Raw genomic sequence first — 18,212 nt, 5'->3', positions numbered from 1 at the left:
AACTTTATGAAATAAATAGTAATATTTGAAGCTCTTTGAGTGCATATTAATTGGTTTTAGTTAACTTCGATATTATCTTTTATTTTACAAACCGGTTAATCGATCCGTATTAGTATCGATTTTATCGGTTTTGCTTTTATTAATTCCGGTCGGTTAATCGTTAAACCGGTTAATCGATAATTTAATTTTTTAAATTAAATATTAAATTTATTAAATAACTTTTTATAAAATTATTTTTTAACCAAAATATTATATTATTTTTCAATTTTTTTTTGTATGTTATAATATAATATATTATAATAATATTTTATAAATATATTTAATAATATAATATAATATAATATATTTTTAAAGTCTCTATAGAAATTAATAAATATATAAATTAGATTTATTTTGTAAAACAATTTTATAATTAATATATAAATTATAAAATATTATTTATAATATATCTAATATTTTAAAAAAAATTAATATAAATATATAATTAAATTATTATCAATTAAACCGTTAAAAAAATAATTTTAACTGTAAAATGAAAATAGAAAATTATAGAAAATTAGATCTTTTTTCACAACTCTAAGAGAGACGAAGAAGCAGATAAAATGGATAAATATCTTTTCGGACTCGGGTCAAGATTCAAGAGTCCACACACCATTACAGGAGATTGAGATGGATTACAGCGCCGGAAAAGTCACCGGAAAAGTCACCTGCGGCGACCTTCCTCTTCTCATCTCCTCATTCATCGACACATTCATCGATTTCACAGTCAGCGACCTCTTTTTTCCTCCTCCTCTTTCTCAAGACCTAAACCCAGTTCCATCTTTGTCCAAATCGTCATACCCCTCGCCGGAGCGACTTGTTGCTATCGGTGATCTCCACGGAGATCTTCAGAAATCCAAGCTTGCCTTCCGTCTCGCCGGTCTTATTGATACCTCCGATCGTTGGATAGGCGGCTCTACTACCGTTGTTCAGATCGGCGATGTTCTTGACCGCGGCGATGACGAGATCAAGATTTTGTATTTTCTCGATAAGTTGAAGCTTGAGGCGGCGAAGGCAGGAGGTACGATCTTCACCATGAATGGAAATCACGAGACAATGAATGTGGAAAGCGATTTTAGGTTTGTGACCAAGGGAGGTCTTGATGAATTCAAAAACTGGGCGTATTGGTATTCAATTGGGAATGAAATGAAGAGTTTATGTGATGGATTGCCTAAACCTAAGGACATTTTTCACGGAATTCCATCTTCTTTTGCTAACGTGAAGCAAGACTGTCATGATGGAATTAGGGCTCGGATTGCTGCACTTCGACCAAAAGGTCCTATTGCTAGTCGATTTCTTTCGAAAAACTTCACAGTTCTTGTTGTTGGCGAATCTGTTTTTGTTCATGGAGGTCTCATGCCTAATCATGTAACCTATGGTTTTGATAAGATTAACGAAGAGGTTAGAGATTGGCTAATTGGATTGAAAGAGAAGGTTTCACCAGAAATACACAGGTCGAGTAATTCTTTGGTTTGGTTGAGGAAATTCTCACACGAAGCAGCTGACAAATGCGATTGTTCGACTCTTGAGCATGTTCTTGCGACGATCCCTGGTGCTAGAAGAATGATCATGGGTCATACCATTCAGGTGAAGGGTATCAATACAGCTTGTAATGATCAAGCAATTCGAATCGACGTAGGCATGTCGAAAGGATGCATAGATGGATTCCCTGAGGTTCTGGAGATAGAAAGGAATTCAGGGTTAAAGGTGCTAACTTCAAATCCTTTATTTCAGAACAGAGATGATCGAACCCATGCTGAATCTGCTTCAAAGGAAAGGTTTGGCTTTCTGATCCCTGAACATTCACCAAAACCGATACAAGTAGAAGCTTAATTCTTTTAGCATGCATTGTAATTTAGAAGGCTTGTTTTCTTGGGTATGCATTATTGGCTCATCATCACTTATCAAGATGGTATCAAAACTGTGGTCCTTTTTACGGTATTTTTCTGATAAACAAACAGATTCAAATATTATTTCGAAATGGTAATTAATGTATGCACAAAAGAATATATATTTGAAAAAACCCACACTCTGTTCCCACTCAAACCATCAGTTTTTCTACACTCTTTTTCTTTATTGTTATACAATATACAATCAGAATCATCTGTAATCTTACCATATATATAGTAAGTAGCACACTTAGTAAATAAAGAGAAATCACACAAATCTGTTAAAGGGTTTCCTCCCGCCAACAACAGCGGGCATGGAAACAGTGGAGTCAATACTTGTATTCCCCATAGCATGGATAGGCTGATGCTGATCTAGAACCTTGTGTGAATTAGAGTCCTTATCATTTGAGCCTCTGCTGCTCCATTTGAAAGAACTGAAATTCGGGGTCAATGGAAATGAAAACCTCTTCTTTGAATCATTAATTGGAGTCTCTGGAGTTGGAAACCGCTCTTTTGGATTGCTACATGCCCTCACCTTAGCGTTTGTGGAGACAGTTGATGTCATGTAGTTTGGGACAGAGAAGGGCGGGCAGCTGGTCAGGCTGTCGTCGTCGTTCTTAGAGTATCTCATTTGTCCCAAGCCGTTTACAAGGGGTGTTCTTGATGATGGGGTGTTGTTAAATAATGGCTTGCTTCTGGTTGGGAAAACTGACTTTGTTGAACTTGGAGTTAGAATTTCCAGATTGTCTAATCCAAACGATGCTGGCGATGGACTTGGTTTGGGCTGCTGTGGAGTTGGCATTTGACTTTGAGGAGTCATTTTGAAGTTCTTGGTGGAAGACCAATCGGGAGTGGTCTTGGGTGGTGGTAGCTGTCGTTCTAGCCAGTTCCACCACCACGGATATCCCCCATGTCCTATATTGTCCATTGCCCCCGCGTTTGCTGATTTAGGAGTTGCTTTCCATAACTGTCGGGTAAATGTTTTGATATAAACACTAAGCCCTTGTTTATTATTATAGACCTAAATGTGGGAAGGGATTCATTAATGTTTACCTTGTGAGAATATGCATATGACATTGCCCTTTCTCTCTTCATCATTGCCTCCACTTTCCTTTGCAGCCTTGCCTCTCTTTCTTCCATAGGAAGCATACTATCATCCCATTCATCATTCTGTCAGACATCCACAATTTCAATTGATTCAATTAGGGTTCATTTTCATTAATGGGTCCTCACTGGGTTGCATTAACAGAAGTGAAAATATACCTGAACCGTCGTCCATTTGCTCAAGGTAGTTTCCAATTCTCTATCAATCTTTTGAGCTTGACGACGTTGCATTGCCTGGTTCTCCAACATATGAATCCTTCGAGATTGTACTTGAGTTTGAACCCTTACAAGAAGCTGCATCATTTTCATAGCATTTGCCGTTTGTCTCTTCACATTTTGTCCTCTTATCACTCCTTGAAGCCTCACTAATCCCTTCAATGCTCTGAAACTCCTCCTTGCCTGGTTCAAACGAAATAAGGCAAGCATTTCTGTACATAGCAAATTCAATTCACTGAAAAGAAAGAAACATACCTCGTAGCCTCTATAGGCTGCTTGAATCTTAGTAGCTGAAAGGTGGCGATATCGCTGAGTTGGCTCGGGTCGATTGATCCTTGAAGAAGCAGAGTTTGGAGAACGAATCCTGGGTGGGTGTGGCGCCCTTTGGATGAATAAAGGTGGAAACTTTGTTGATTGCTCAGAAGACGCAGAGGAATGCTGGCGAAACAGTTTTGCTTCGTCGGCTTCTTCCAATATCTTCTCGATGCTGCTTGGTTCCCTAAAGAGGGGAATGAATGATTTGCTCTCCCCATGCTTCAATTTCCCTCTTCTTCCCTTCTTCTCCTTTGAGCCATTCAAAAGGAAGAGATCATATTACTATGGAGAAATGAAATGAAATGAAATTGAGAAAAGAAAAGGGTTACATTGGTTGGCTTGTCTTTTCTAGAGTTGTTGTTGGGTATGAAAACTCTCTTAATTGCAGAAAACCAATTCCCTTTCTTCCCCATGCCGTCGCCTCTAGCATAACTGTTGGTTCTTACCTGAAGAACAATGAAGAAAACTCAATCTTCTTATATAAGAAAATTGAAATTAAACACAGAAACCTCACCAAGGAGACAGTCTTTCTTGGAGAAAGTTGGAATCTTGATCAAAGAAAAAAACAGAGGAACTAGTAATGAACATATGCATAGATGCAAACTCTGTTCCTTCTCTCTCTAGACTCTGTCTGGTTGTTCTTAATGGGATTATAGTTGAAGGGTTGCTTTTAGTGTTGTCTGGTTGAACTTCGAATCCAAAGTTCCTCCTACTGCTTGTTGGTGTCCATGATTTTACTTTCCTCCTAACTTTTCACCTTTTGTGGGGTTTTATTCACAATCCTTCTCTCTTTTGAAGACTTATTTATATATATATATCACTGTGAGTGAGCGTGTGTGTGAGAGAAAGAGAGAGAGGAGGGTTTTAGGGTTACCAACTTTCTCAGTTCTCACTTCCCATAAGATGAACAGAGAGACCAATTTCAACCAACTTTACTTAAATGGGAAGACTAATTTACAAAGCAACATATTTAATTACATTTTAATTCAAATATTAACTTATTTTTAAACTTGAAACTTATAAAAAAAAAATTGTAAGTGATTTCGTGAAAATCGAATTTGAGATATTTTCTGTATTTGAATTAATAGGTTTGTTAGTTTGTTAGTTGAGCTAATGTTAAATTGTATATAATAACTAATGGATATAAATTTTTCGTTTAATTAAAATAAAGACTAGTATTTTAGTTTGTTATTATATGGTCTGTAAACAACACATTCTTAACACATTTTATGTGTAAATTTTTTTAAAAAAATGAATGATTAGGTTAATTTGAGTATATATGAGTAAATTAATATTTGAGTAAGTGGTTTACAAATTCAACTTCCTTAAAATTTAGAATAATTTATTGAAAAAATATAAATTTAAAATTGATATGACATCACATCAATAATTGGAAAAAAGAAAAATATTAAAATAAAAAAAAAGAAAAAATTTAATATTTTTTTAGATAATTAAATTATAACAAAAAATTCATACATTTACCTTGATTTCGGTATATCTTAATTTCGTTACAGTATCAGTATTATACCTTTGACCTAAAGAACATATTAACATAAAAAAAATCAATCTCATCGGTGAGGTAAAGAGACATATATAAAATAATATTTCAGTATAATTATATTTTGATATTATTTAAAAATTATATTTCTATAATTAAATTAATATTTAATTTATTTAATTATTTCTTTATAAGAATTATATATATATATATATTTTAATTTATAAATATTATTTCGGTATTTTGGTATATTTTGATATACCAAAATTTTAAAAATCTTATACCTTTACCATACCAATAATTTCGGTATCGGTATACCTTAAAAATCGATATTTTCAATATATTACGGTACGATATTTTAGATATAACTTTAATATCGGTATTTTTTTCCACTCAGGTTTGCAGCTCTACTTAAATTTATATGGTCAAGAAAAAAAAAGATTAATAATTAGAATAGTTAGAAAGATCAAGCCAAAAAAGGGAAAGTAATAATTATAAAGATGAAGCATTTAGAATAAAATATTTATGTGACATTTATATGTGAATTGAGCGAATTAGCTAGGACAGTTATACCTCGTTTGATTGTTATGGATCTAAACATAATTTTATTTAAATCTACGTTTAAATTAGATATTTGATTACATTTATATTTGAATGCAATGCAGACCTTTATACACAAAGCATTTTCTTTTGTTGACAAAATATTAAAAAGAGTTATATTCACTATTTTAAAAATGTTTATTATTATATGACAGTAATTATTCAAATTTCTTATTTAAAAAAGTATATTCAATTATTCCCGCCCTAGACTGTAAAGGAAAATCAGCAAAGCAAAAATAAGAGGAACATAATGAATAAAATGAATATCTCCATATCTTCATTATACTTTTTCTTTTTCTTTTATTTAAAAACTGAAGATTTATTTAATGTCTTATGTTGATAAAGATCCTAAAAAAGATGGAGCAACTCCGGTTTCTAATCTTATGTGATAATTATTAATGAAACTTTAATTAAAGAATTATCTTCTTTTTCTTTTCTTGTCCATGATGAGATAACTAGGGTCTTGTTTGATCATGGGTTATTGAAATAACTAATTTAAGATTAATATGATGTCCTTTATAAAAAAAAATTACATAAAAAATTAATATACTTGTAGAAGTACTAAAATAAAATGAATAATAAAAGGTATTGAATCCTATATCATGGACCTACATGTCCGGTCGGTTACAATACTTAGTTCTAAATATAATCACATTTGTATTAGTTTGATGAAACAAAATAATTTTTCAAATAATCCCCTTGTTTGTTACTCTATACATTGTTTGATTTGGATCAATTAATTATTGTTTGAAATGATATTTTTTACCATGTTTTAGACACTAAGTGGTTGGCGGCCCTATCATAACCACTAGCTATCTCTATCAAGCTTTAAATTTGATGGGGGCATTCTTCCATATCTAATTCTTCAAATATCACTTCCACTCAATCAAGATCTTCTTGGATTTGTCGGTTATCTTCAATTTCAATTTCATTTATTTTTCATTCTAATCGAAATGGACATAAATGTATACCATAGTTAAGACAATAATAATGCGAAAGTTCCTTTAAGTTTGACATAAAAGACTACTCAATACGATATCGTTTGCAACGATGAATTAGAAAAGAATCGTAAATAAAAAAATATACTAAAATGAGGAAGAGTTGGTGGGTAAAAATAATTGAATTTTAAGTAGTGGGGGAAGAATCTAATTATAATATATAGTTGAATTTTGGGATTGATAAGAAATAACAACTACTACCCATGTTATTTTTTAAAGTTCATTAATAATAATAATAATAATAATAATGGGTTATGGTCCTTTTAGAGTAGAGTGCAAGCAAAGGAAATATCTAAATTATAAAATGCATTGAGAGCAAGGTTTGATAACCTAAGTGACCTAAAAATAGGGTTTGATAACCTAATTGAATTTTAGTTAAAGATTTCTCATTTAAAGGGTTGAGAAAGACATATCAATATTCAAATGAGTGTATTTTAAGTAGTTTAAATTAAAACAAAAGTAAGTTAAATTAAGTTATATGTTATTCTTTGTAGTAAAAGATAAGTCATATGTTATTCTTGAATATTAGATTTTAACCATTATTTTTGTTTTTATATGTTTCTCTTCTGAACATAGACCATGATTTAGTTATTAGAAGAGGGTAGCAAACATTATAAAATTTAATATTTAAACAGCTTTTAGTTTAAAATATTTTCACTTTCATTACACATGAATTTTATGAATATAATGTTGTTTAGAATAAATAAATTGTAAATATATTATAACATCACAAACAAAATAATATTTAAACTTATATTTCTAATATGACAAATATATAAAATTTATTTAAATAAATATAATATAAATTGATAAAAAAAAAAAATGTATATTATAAATTATTTTAGTTAAAATAGTTTTTTAGAATGGTTTTGCAATCCTAGGCCTAAGGCCTATAACCATTAAGATGGCTAAGTCCAAGCCCTCCTCCTCTAAGTGATCTTAATAGATACAAGCCCAATTGGGCCCATGTTAGAGACAAGCCCAGTTGAGCTTGATTTAACATAACTCGAAACCCGTTACTTAATTGAGTCACAATTTTCCGACAATAATATCCAAATATTAACAATATTGGAATGTAACAAGTGTAAAAGTTAAGGATATAAATTGAAATTATTACCAGACCTTACAAAAATAATCCTAAAATTCATAATTAAATAATTCAACAATTCACCTTTATGCTTTACTTAGTCATTAATAAGGACAAATATTTTAATTATCGGATATATACCAAAAAAGAGAGGATAAAAATACCTTGGACACTAAATGTTGGGACAATTTATCAATTTGAGAGTCGCTCATGTATCGAACCGTTCAGGGTGAGCCTGAAGGCTGATTTGCGGGGTTATGGATGATCAAAGAGTTTCCTTTGACGACGATGACTATTACCATACTACCGGGTTGGCCACGCCCAGACACTTTATATTTCTATGTGCATGGAGGGGAAGATGGTTCCCATGACTCTTGTCTCTTGTCGATAATAACTTGGTTTTGAATATTTTGAGGATTTAAAGAGATTGAATTTCCTAAAAAAGAACGTGTGCCTCCGTCTGACCTTTCGAGGTCACATAAAAAAATATGTTCTCCCAATATTTGACTTATTTCGTATAATCACAACTTATATGGTATAATCCCAACTTATAAAGATGATAATTAATTAATTAAGGTAGATTAATTTTAACATCAAATTATTATGTATCTCTATATTATTTTTTTAAAAAGTGTTAATTATATTTTTACGAAAATAAAAACTAGATAATATTCCCTGATGCGTGTAATGTGTATGAAATTCTTCGTCATTACATAAGTGTTACATGAGATGGTTTAACTCAATATATTTAAAGAAATAATTAACTCAATAATATAAATTTAATAGACTAAGTTTTATTTAAAAAAAACAGTTTCAAGTCAAACTCACATTAAAAACATTTAAATTAAAGTGGAGTCAGGCTTTGGTCTCTAAAGCCGTGCTATGAAAATACATGTCCTTTTTTAATTAATGACATTATAGAGCCGTGTTAGGAGATAATATTGATCATGTCTCAACTATTTTTAATTAATGACAAAATACAAATTGTTCTCATTCTTGAAATTGCTTGTACAAGATATCAAAAGAAACTGTCTAAATTTAAAATTATAAAGTATGGAGTTGTACATCTAAATAAAAAAAGAAGAACACATGATTGTAAGGTACGAGGGATTTTTTCCCAATTGTCTCCTTACCTTTATTAGCATGTCTGCCATATCATTATACTTTCATGTATAATATTCTAATAACGTGACAAGATGTACAATTTGCAATACTTTATTTGATCAAATAACACTTTTTATAAAATAATGTGATACTAATAATCCCAAAATGACATTATAAGTTAACACAAGACAATTTGCAATAAACATATAGTTTTAATCCTTGGACTGAAATTCATTAAGAGAATTACCACATATAAGCATCACCAAATTAGACATAACCCTAGTTACCATCAAATTCAAATTTCTACTTACTTGAAATAAATTATATTTAAATAATAATCAAAACAAACACTAATAAATATAAACTCATGTCGAAAACTTATAAGTTATAAATTGATTTCTTCATTTGTTTTGGTACAACGAGAATAATCATGCGATCTGATACATAATACATTTCAAGTTTAGAAACAAGCAATTTTTGATAATTGACAACTTTGTAAAGTAATGATTATTTGTTTTATTGTCAATACATTTAATAAATCAGAATGTTTATTCTAATCAAAACAAACCTTGGATAGCAAAATAGAGGAGATGTTCAAAATTGTATGTTATAAATTGGGCTATTGCATAAGCTAATATTTTATTAGAATAATTGTATAGATTATGTCATTGTTATTGATTGTTGAATTAGAAACAAAAACAAATTGAAGTATTTACTTAGCCATGAAGTTTCGTTCGTAACTCATTTGATAAAATATATCTTTTTATTTGGAGTTGATTTCCTTGGATAGAAAGAACAACATAATCATGAAAAAAGTTATATTTTTTATATTAAATTTTGTTCAAAGGGAACTAACTAATATATTGTATATCTAAAATTTAACAACTCTTTTATACAAGTCAAAAGCAAAATACAAATTTATAGATAAAAAAATCCAGCCAAAAAATTATTTCTCAAATAAATTATGATATAATCCATCAAAATCTGTTTTTATTTTTATTTTTTTAAATACTTAAACATATTTGTGAAAATAATTAAGTAAATTAAATTGAATTGAGATTCAATCAAATATATATAACTAACTAAATAGCTATCTAACCATGGTTCATAAGAGACGGTCAAGCATTTTATATAAAAGTAAAAGTCATATGGGTGTATCTAATTAGCTTTATACATTAAAACTCACCAAAATAATCTAAGGATAAAAAGTAGACTTAAAATACTAAAAGGTTACTAGTTCGATTTTATTCAAAAGCGTTTTGAGTTAAAATAGGAACCATTAATGTGGGTATCTATATATATATATAATGATGCTTAATTTTTAAAGTGTCCGGATTGGCAGGTCGAGAGTTGTGGTTAATTTGAATACTTGAGTAAGATTGTGGGTTGAACCGCTTTAAATTTAAAACGGTTAAAAATAAAATAAAAAATGCTATATGTATGTTTCGAACTTGCAACCTAACAAAAACAAGTACAACCTTTTATCTACTAGGCTACTAAGACTTTATATTTTAAATTCAACATCAAATTTGATGAACACGGGACGTTTTAACATTAATATAAATTCAATTTTTTAACTAACTAATATATATATATATATATATATAACATTAATATAATGATGTTGAGTAAATGGATACTTGGGTTGGATTGTAGGTTGACCCACCCATAAACTTAAAACGGTTAAAAATAAAATTAAAAATGTTATCCGTAATTTTTTTCAGAATTTTTTATATTATTAATCATGTAAATGCACGGGCTAAATGCTAGTTAGATTAAATTTTCTTACATTTAAAAAAAAATAAAATTGCTTCTTATGTTAAAAAAACAAACAAAAATAATTGATTGTCTTAATTTTTCTTTTTAAAAATGTTTTTAAGACCAAAACAAAATAGAAAAAAAATGTCTAAGACCGCGTGGTTGAAACAAAATGTCTTTCATGAGGGCTTTGATGAGTCAACAACTACCCTTATGTTTTTTCATCCCCAAAATACCCCTATATTTGCTTGAATTAAACCCTATATCCATTCAAGTATCATGAACCGGATGTCTAGGTTTGTCATTTAACCGGTCGACATCACAATTTCTCTCCCCTTTCCTTTGTTCACGCTCAATTGTCGCATTCAACAAAATTCACTTCATACTTTCAACTTCAACTCATCTCTCTCTCTTTCTCTCATTCTCTGCAATGCCAGTTTCTTCTTCCATTTCTTCACTCAAATTTATGCGTCTATTTCAAATACCCAACTGATTTCCGCAAAACATTCGTTTACCGTTTTCCGTACATCGTCGGCATCATCATAGATCAATCAATCACTTCGGCATGATCGACTCGGTTTTCCAGTTTCTCGTGCCGTCTTTATGGGAAGTCGAGATCACTTTCGCCGCCGCTGTTTTCATCATCGCCTCTTACTGTTTCTTTACGTACAGCGGCGATTGCGGTTCCTACGATGCCGATTACGTTCACAATCAAGCTCTGGCTGAGAATTCGGCCACTGTTGATGGTACTGACGAGAGGGAAAAGGTTGTTTAACTTCATTTATTCATTAGCGTGATTTTTAAGCAAAATATCCGATCAATGGAAATTTTTAGTGGGTTTGGTTTTCTCAGGATTGTTGTTTAAATTTGAAACTTTTATTGATCCAATTTTTTAGGGAAGATGTTGGAATAAATTGTTTGTATGAGACATCGAAAGTTGCTTTCTTTTTTTTGTTTTTTTCTGAAGTTATTGACTAGAACTAAAACCATGACCCTGATCTTTTTTCTTTATTTAACTTTTCGTATTTCTAACTTCTGAATTGGCATTATCTTTGTGTCTTCACCTTCACCTGCTTGTCTTGCTGCTAGTGGCTTATCTTGAAGTGGTTGAACTTGTTCCCAAATCTACGGGGAGCCATTAATATATCATTCTACCAACAAAATTATGAATATAATTAATGATCATGATAACATTATAAGGCATGTTTAACTATCTTTGCATGAGCTATGGATAATGAGTGGTTTGCCTTTTTGTTTATGCTAAGTGCTATGATAAACACCCGGTGTTGCTTGATAAACTAGACGATTCTTGTTGCATTTGTATTGCTACGGTTCAATTAAGTGCTGATTTGTTGGAATTGTTCTCAATTGTTTGATGTGCATTTTGCAATTTCTTATTTTTTCCTTTTTTCTTTTGGGTTGATTGGCTAGATACCAGGAGACTCTCAGTCAGGCACTAATTACATGATCAAGGTACTCCTAGATTTTTGTGAGAAACAATGGAAATTTCAAATTCTTCAAATTGAACATGGAAATCATATACAAGTGTTTCCTTTCAGGTGGAACTATTAGCAGCGAAAAATCTAATTGCTGCCAATTTGAACGGCACATCGGATCCTTATGCAATGATCACCTGTGGTACAGAAAAGCTATTCAGGTGATTAGATAGATACAATGTTATTAAATGTACTTGATCACATCTCAGTCCGTCTTTCTCTTCTGATTTTTTGTCATTGTCTTTATCTCTTTACATCTCTTGGTGTTGTTTATGTCTTGTTTTCTCTTCTTTTATTTGCTTATTTCGGACCTGCTGCTGCTGCAGCTCAATGATTCCAGGTTCAAGAAATCCTATTTGGGGAGAGGAATTCAACTTTTCTGTTGACAATCTTCCTGCCAAGGTATTACCTCTACTTTAAGACTTATATGTTCAAGATTATTATTTCTTTTAAGTTTGTTGCAATTGTGTTATCATTGTAATTTTTTGTTGTGCGTTGTTATCCACATAGGACTCAATTGTGGTATCTTTGTAATTTCCTCTTGTGTTTGTTCATATTCTGAGTTGTAAAGTAATTTTAGTCATGGATAATTTGACAGATTAATGTGACAATATATGACTGGGACATAATTTGGAAAAGTGCTGTTATTGGTTCAGTGACTGTTCCAGTTGAAAGTCAAGGTCAGACTGGTGCTGTATGGTATACACTAGACAGCACCTCAGGTCAGGTATGAGTTTCTTCCTTAGATTATTGTACACAATTTGGGGTTTTATGGTTTGATCATGTAAGTTGGAAAACTTGTTTTTGCAGGTCTGTCTTCACATTAAGACCATCAAACTTGCTACAAATTCATCCAGGTATATGTTTGCATGCATATGTATGTTCCTTTTTCTTTGCATCTAGATATTATTATAATACATCATCAAGATTCACTTTGAAACATGCACAAGACCCCATTATTAAGAGTCACCTGATGACATTTTTCGAAGATAATTTAGCGCATTGCTTTTAACTTACTGAATTAGCATCAATTATTTTGTTATAGGATCTTGAATCGAAGGAGAATATCCGAACAAGGAGCAATAGTTGTTCATCAGAAACCTGGGCCTTTGCAAACAATATTTAATTTTCTTCCAGATGAGGTATATTTTTCTTTCTGCATAAGTCTCGTAGATGAATTTACCTCATTAACATTTAAATTGTATGGGAGAAGCCTGACAGAGTGCATTATTGCTAGATCTTAAATGTCTAGTTTTTTCGAGGGTTAAGTTGATTAGTGGGTTACTTATTCCAGGTTGCTGAGCACAGCTTTTCATGTGCCCTTGAGAGATCCTTCCTCTATCATGGTCGCATGTATGTTTCTGCATGGCACATTTGCTTTCATTCAAATGTGTTCTCCAAGCAAATGAAGGTCAGTTAGTTCAATTCAGAAAATTCTCATAGACATCATTACCATTTTGGAGTTCCATTCTGGATCCCATAGAGAAAGATCTTATAAATGAGAAATGTATCTAAGACCTGTTTTTTAGTCCATTTCCTTGACTTAAAAAATATAGAGCTTTTAATACCATACAAGAAATTTACAATGACATTTTTTTTTGCAATTATGTTTACTTTGACAGGTTATTATACCACTTGGTGATATAGATGAAGTAAGTGATTTGGTTTGCTCCGTCTTGCTTTTTTGTTCTCTTATTTGATTGGATGGCTTGGATTCAATGAAAGTGTTTATATTTGTGTGTATAGATACGGAGGAGCCAACATGCAGTTATCAATCCTGCCATTACTATAATTCTTCGGGTGGGTGCTGGAGGACATGGTGTACCCCCATTGGGAAATCCTGATGGTTAGTCTCTAAACATAGTTGGCAGATTTTATTGGTTGAATTCTCTAGATATAATAATTTTTTTTTTGTTCTATTTTCAGGTAGAGTCAGGTACATGTTTGCATCATTTTGGAACAGAAATCATGCTGTGAGAGCTTTACAGCGCCATGTCAAGAACTACATTGCAATGATAGAAGCTGAGAAAAAGGTCCATTATTTTGTCCTTTTCAAACATTTTCACCAAATTACTTCTGAAGCATGTACACCGCCATTATCAATCGTAGTCTGACTTCTGGGACCAATTAGAACAAGAATTTATTGTGGTTATTAGAATTAAAACTAGATCAGTTGTCTTATAATCAGGCTTTGCATCTTCATCAATGTCATAATTATTGAAACAACTTTGTGGAATTATGGTATCATATAGGAGGAGGCACAGTCGGCACTTCGAGCTCATAGCAGCTCTGCTAAAGCCATCAAAGAGCTGGCAAAGGTTCCCAGTGAGACTGCACCAAAACCTGTGAAATTTCAGTCCTTTATCAACGAAGATATTCTTGTCAGCATACCTAGTGTAATGTTCTATCCTTATCATTTTACTTTTTGAACAGTACGTCCCTTCCATTGTTTGTTAAAAACATGTTTTCACTACTGCAGGGTGTTTTTGCAAGCACAGCTGAACAATACTTTGATATAGTGTTGAGTGATGGTTCAAATTTTACGAATGAGTATCGAGCAATCAGAAAGGACACAAATCTCTCTGTAAGTGGCAGCTAAAACGACCAAAACTAATGGTCAAACCAGCTAAATTTAGGCTCAAAACGACATTGCATGATTGGGCCGATAATTTGAGTTTGAGAAAAAAATTGAGTTAGTTCTTGCCAAATTATATCTGAAAAGTAGAATTAAGACTCTTCTTTCAGTGTTGGTCCATACCAAATCCTGATGCAATCAGATGGATGTAAATTGGAATACCAATGCCATCATTAATTGCTTCAATGCTAGTTTCCTCACTAGATGCCACACAAAATGCATCTGATTTATTTCATAACTTCAGTGTCAGCAATAGGCTGATTGAATTTCATTATGTCTGTACATGATTTTCTTGTTTTTTTGTTATACTGTCTGGATAATCTGAAAACCCATGTAAATATTTGTAGGTTGGCCCATGGCATGCTGCTAATGAATACGAGGGTCAAGTCAGAGAGATAAAACTGAGAGCCCTATGTAACAGTCCCATGTGCCCTGCAGACACTGCAATGACAGAATGGCAGCATGCAGTTTTCTCTCCAGATAAAAAGAAACTGGTCTGTTTCTTTTTTCTGTCGTGTGAATTTATACCGTGCTATATAGTATGAACACATTTTGTACTTTTAACATTTAAAAAATAAAGCCGGAAAGACTAAAAAGGGGAGTTTTTTACCCAAGGTTTGAATTTGAAGATGTGAACATCGGACCAAGTGGATAAGCCTGAAGGAAAATAGTAAAATTGAAAACTAAAACACCATATTACTTTGTTTAGAGATGTGAACTATATTGCATTGTCTTCTATTTGCCTCTTCATTGAAATTGTTTTATGGGTTTCAATTTTTCAGGTTTTTGAGACTGTACAACAAGCACATGATGTTCCTTTTGGATCTTACTTTGAGGTATGCACAATGAGCCTGCTTAGAAACTACTAATTTGAACAAGGATAAAATTGAAAATGATTTTTTAAGATTTGTTCCGGATGATATTACTTTTTTTAATTTTTATCATGAATCATATTATAAATATGTTTTTTATTTTATCATTTGGTATACAAATTATTTTCTATATTATGATCCAGATTCGGTGTATAAAGATATTTTTTGTCGATCATCATCAGATTATTTTCTGTAATAAATGTAAATGTAAATGCCTGAACCATACTTTGCCCATGATTGTTAATTTGTTTTTGTTGCATATCTGATGGATATTCTCCTGGTTAAATCAGGTTCATTGCCAATGGACTTTGGAGACTAGCTCTGAGTCCTCATGCAATGCTCATATACGAGTAGGTAAGATTTCAAACTCTTTCGAGCATGACGAACAACTCTTTTCATACTTACAGGGTTCATATTCCAAATTTCAAAATTTTGTGTTGCAACTTTCTTCATTCAGGTGCTCATTTCAAGAAATGGTGTGTGATGCAATCAAAAATAAAGTCTAGCGCAATCAATGAGGTAAGAAAACTCTATATCTTGAGCCATTTGTTCTCTTATTTAGGTTTCTTAAGGATCACTTTGATAAGTAAGAAATCTTACTCTTGATGCAGTGTAAGAAAGAGGTAGGGTTGATACTAGAGGTGGCGAATTCATTCATTAAATCGAAGACTTCTGGTAGTGAACTTAACAACATGGTGGTATCTATTCCTTCAACTGTTGAAGAGAGTGCTTCTTGAATACACAAATCCTTGTTAATTTGATTTTTTTGAAAATTTCTTGGGAGGGAGGGGAGGGGTCATCATGTAATCACCACATAGGGACAACAACTAAAGTTTACCTAATTATTGTTCCAACATTGGAGGATCAATCTGTTAGTTGTTGTATATATGAATATCTATAGATTATACAGAGTTCTTTTGAGTTGCAAAACCTTCTAGTTTATTATTCAATGCCCACTGTTGCTTCTGTCTCCACAGTTGTTGAATCTTCTTCAATCTCGGCAGTTGTTGAATCTTCTTCAATCTCCAGAGTAGCCGTAAACCCAAATTCTTTCCCAGCCACAAACGATGATTTCAGTTCATCCGATGTCTCAACAGTGCTGACTTTGTTTTCTTTGACGTTTAGATTCTCCTGGCAAGACAAGATGAAGTTTTTTTTAAGTAACATTATCATCTGCATTCCATAAGAGTAGGTAAACAAACAAACATTAACTAACCTTCTGTGCATAATCGGCTAGTGTGGTACTAACGATTTCTTGTATGACGAAATTGGTAACCCGATCTTCACCTAGAATTTGTAGTAAAAAGTCCTTAGGGACCTGCACAGCGTATCTAACTACATTCAATCGTCTCAAACAGTCTTGTTAAGACACGAAAAAAGGGGGAAACTTACGTTTGTCATTTTTCCTGAAGCAGCGAGGAACATGGCATGAGGAAGTCAGACAAAGTAAAACAAAACATAGAGTTGATAAAATGGCATGATGCATTTATTAATTAATTACCTCCCTTTTGTTTACGAAATCCTGGAACAGGAGGTGCAGTGAGAGCCAAATTCTTCAGCACCAAGTTAAAAACTTTGTCTGTTTCCTTTCCAGACAAGTCCACTCTCAGCTGAGAATCAAATCAAATCAAATAAAGAGAATACTTACACTTTTGAAAACCCATTTGATTACAAAGATTAGATTGCTTTATTATTATTACCTTGAGTTTATCACCATCCTTTGATTCCAACACAACTTTGGCATCCTTTATGTTTATTGAACTTATCTTTGGACTAGTTGAAGCCTCCAAACCTACTATACAAAAGCCCGCAAAAAGGAAGATGATGATGATGATGTGCAGTGAAGAAGAGACAGACAGACAGTATATTTACTTACCTAAACCAGTTGCAGATATTGGCTTTAACAAAGATGTAAGGCGTTTCCTTGATGGGTTGCAAATGCTGAACAGCCTGAAAGTAAGTAAGTAAGTAAGAATGGTAAGCCAGCTATCAAATGAAATAGTCTATTGAAGAAGAGAAGATGTACCAGCACCTACCTCCGGTATATATTCTGATTGGGTAAGCTAATAATGGTGCTGATTCTGAGGATCTGCCTTGTCTGATGAAACCCATTCTGCAGTGAAAAAGTGGGAGCATTTTGTTCTTAAATCTGTGAATATGAATGAATGAATGAAAGAAGTAGAGAGCAAAAGTAGGGTTTCTTCATACGCAGGTGAAAGGGATTTGGGAGGAAGTGGTTGAGATGATCGCCATGGGCTGGTTTTTTCCTTAGCTCAGAGAATACCCTCCGATATCTCGTACACAGACTCGTAATCCCCTGGTGATAATGCTCCAAGGGCATTTTGGTCATATATTCCGCGATTTTTTATTTATTTTCCATTTCTGTATCTTTCATCTCCTTCCTTCATTGGCCGATCTTGATTATATATCTTCCACCACCATCATCATCATGGTGATATGATTAACCAGATCTATCTGAAATTGTGTTTGGTGATCGGGAGACACGATGCTAAGCGCGAAATCGCATGCTTTCTTCGCTCACGTCACTCACAAGAACCGGTTCTAATTATATAGCATTATTATTATTTTAAATAAATATAT

At 32.4% G+C, this 18,212-nt stretch overlaps 4 protein-coding genes across 5 annotated transcripts; 2 read left to right on the top strand and 2 right to left on the bottom strand.

Moving 5' to 3' along the window:
- The first annotated feature begins 611 nt into the window (after positions 1–611).
- Positions 612–2,066, top strand: LOC124937845 (shewanella-like protein phosphatase 2). The gene has a single exon (XM_047478175.1). It carries the CDS (start codon positions 670–672, stop codon positions 1,870–1,872), a length of 1,203 nt encoding a protein of 400 aa, XP_047334131.1. The 5' UTR covers positions 612–669; the 3' UTR covers positions 1,873–2,066.
- Positions 2,031–4,351, bottom strand: LOC124937844 (protein IQ-DOMAIN 14-like). The gene is made up of 6 exons (XM_047478174.1): positions 4,078–4,351; positions 3,893–4,009; positions 3,504–3,812; positions 3,192–3,431; positions 2,982–3,098; positions 2,031–2,895 (listed from the first exon to the last, which is right to left on the bottom strand). The coding sequence occupies exons 2-6, from the start codon at positions 3,974–3,976 to the stop codon at positions 2,197–2,199; spliced, it is 1,449 nt and encodes a 482-aa protein (XP_047334130.1). The 5' UTR covers positions 3,977–4,009; positions 4,078–4,351; the 3' UTR covers positions 2,031–2,196.
- Positions 4,352–10,916: 6,565 nt separating this feature from the next.
- Positions 10,917–16,555, top strand: LOC124938197 (BAG-associated GRAM protein 1-like). The gene is made up of 18 exons (XM_047478593.1): positions 10,917–11,374; positions 12,040–12,081; positions 12,168–12,265; positions 12,431–12,506; positions 12,703–12,831; positions 12,915–12,961; positions 13,150–13,246; positions 13,399–13,515; positions 13,727–13,756; positions 13,851–13,950; positions 14,031–14,137; positions 14,357–14,500; positions 14,584–14,688; positions 15,087–15,233; positions 15,522–15,575; positions 15,902–15,965; positions 16,069–16,130; positions 16,223–16,555. The coding sequence occupies exons 1-18, from the start codon at positions 11,174–11,176 to the stop codon at positions 16,346–16,348; spliced, it is 1,746 nt and encodes a 581-aa protein (XP_047334549.1). The 5' UTR covers positions 10,917–11,173; the 3' UTR covers positions 16,349–16,555.
- On the bottom strand, positions 16,350–17,981 carry LOC124938198. Of its 2 annotated transcripts, none has more exons than XM_047478594.1 (8): positions 17,820–17,981; positions 17,648–17,724; positions 17,488–17,561; positions 17,312–17,406; positions 17,113–17,221; positions 17,004–17,017; positions 16,828–16,929; positions 16,350–16,742 (listed from the first exon to the last, which is right to left on the bottom strand). In XM_047478594.1, exons 1-8 carry the CDS (start codon positions 17,862–17,864, stop codon positions 16,554–16,556), a joined length of 705 nt encoding a protein of 234 aa, XP_047334550.1. In that variant the 5' UTR covers positions 17,865–17,981; the 3' UTR covers positions 16,350–16,553. The 2 variants fall into 2 exon arrangements, with proteins under 2 accessions (XP_047334550.1, XP_047334551.1); XM_047478595.1 differs by having other exon boundaries at positions 17,312–17,403; positions 17,820–17,979.
- Between the last annotated feature and the right edge of the window lie 231 nt (positions 17,982–18,212).

The sequence above is a fragment of the Impatiens glandulifera genome, chromosome 5 (assembly GCF_907164915.1).
Source record: "Impatiens glandulifera chromosome 5, dImpGla2.1, whole genome shotgun sequence".
Classification (NCBI taxonomy): domain Eukaryota; kingdom Viridiplantae; phylum Streptophyta; class Magnoliopsida; order Ericales; family Balsaminaceae; genus Impatiens; species Impatiens glandulifera.
Note: the sequence above shows the minus strand (reverse complement) of the source record. Positions and strands in the feature narration are given on the sequence as shown.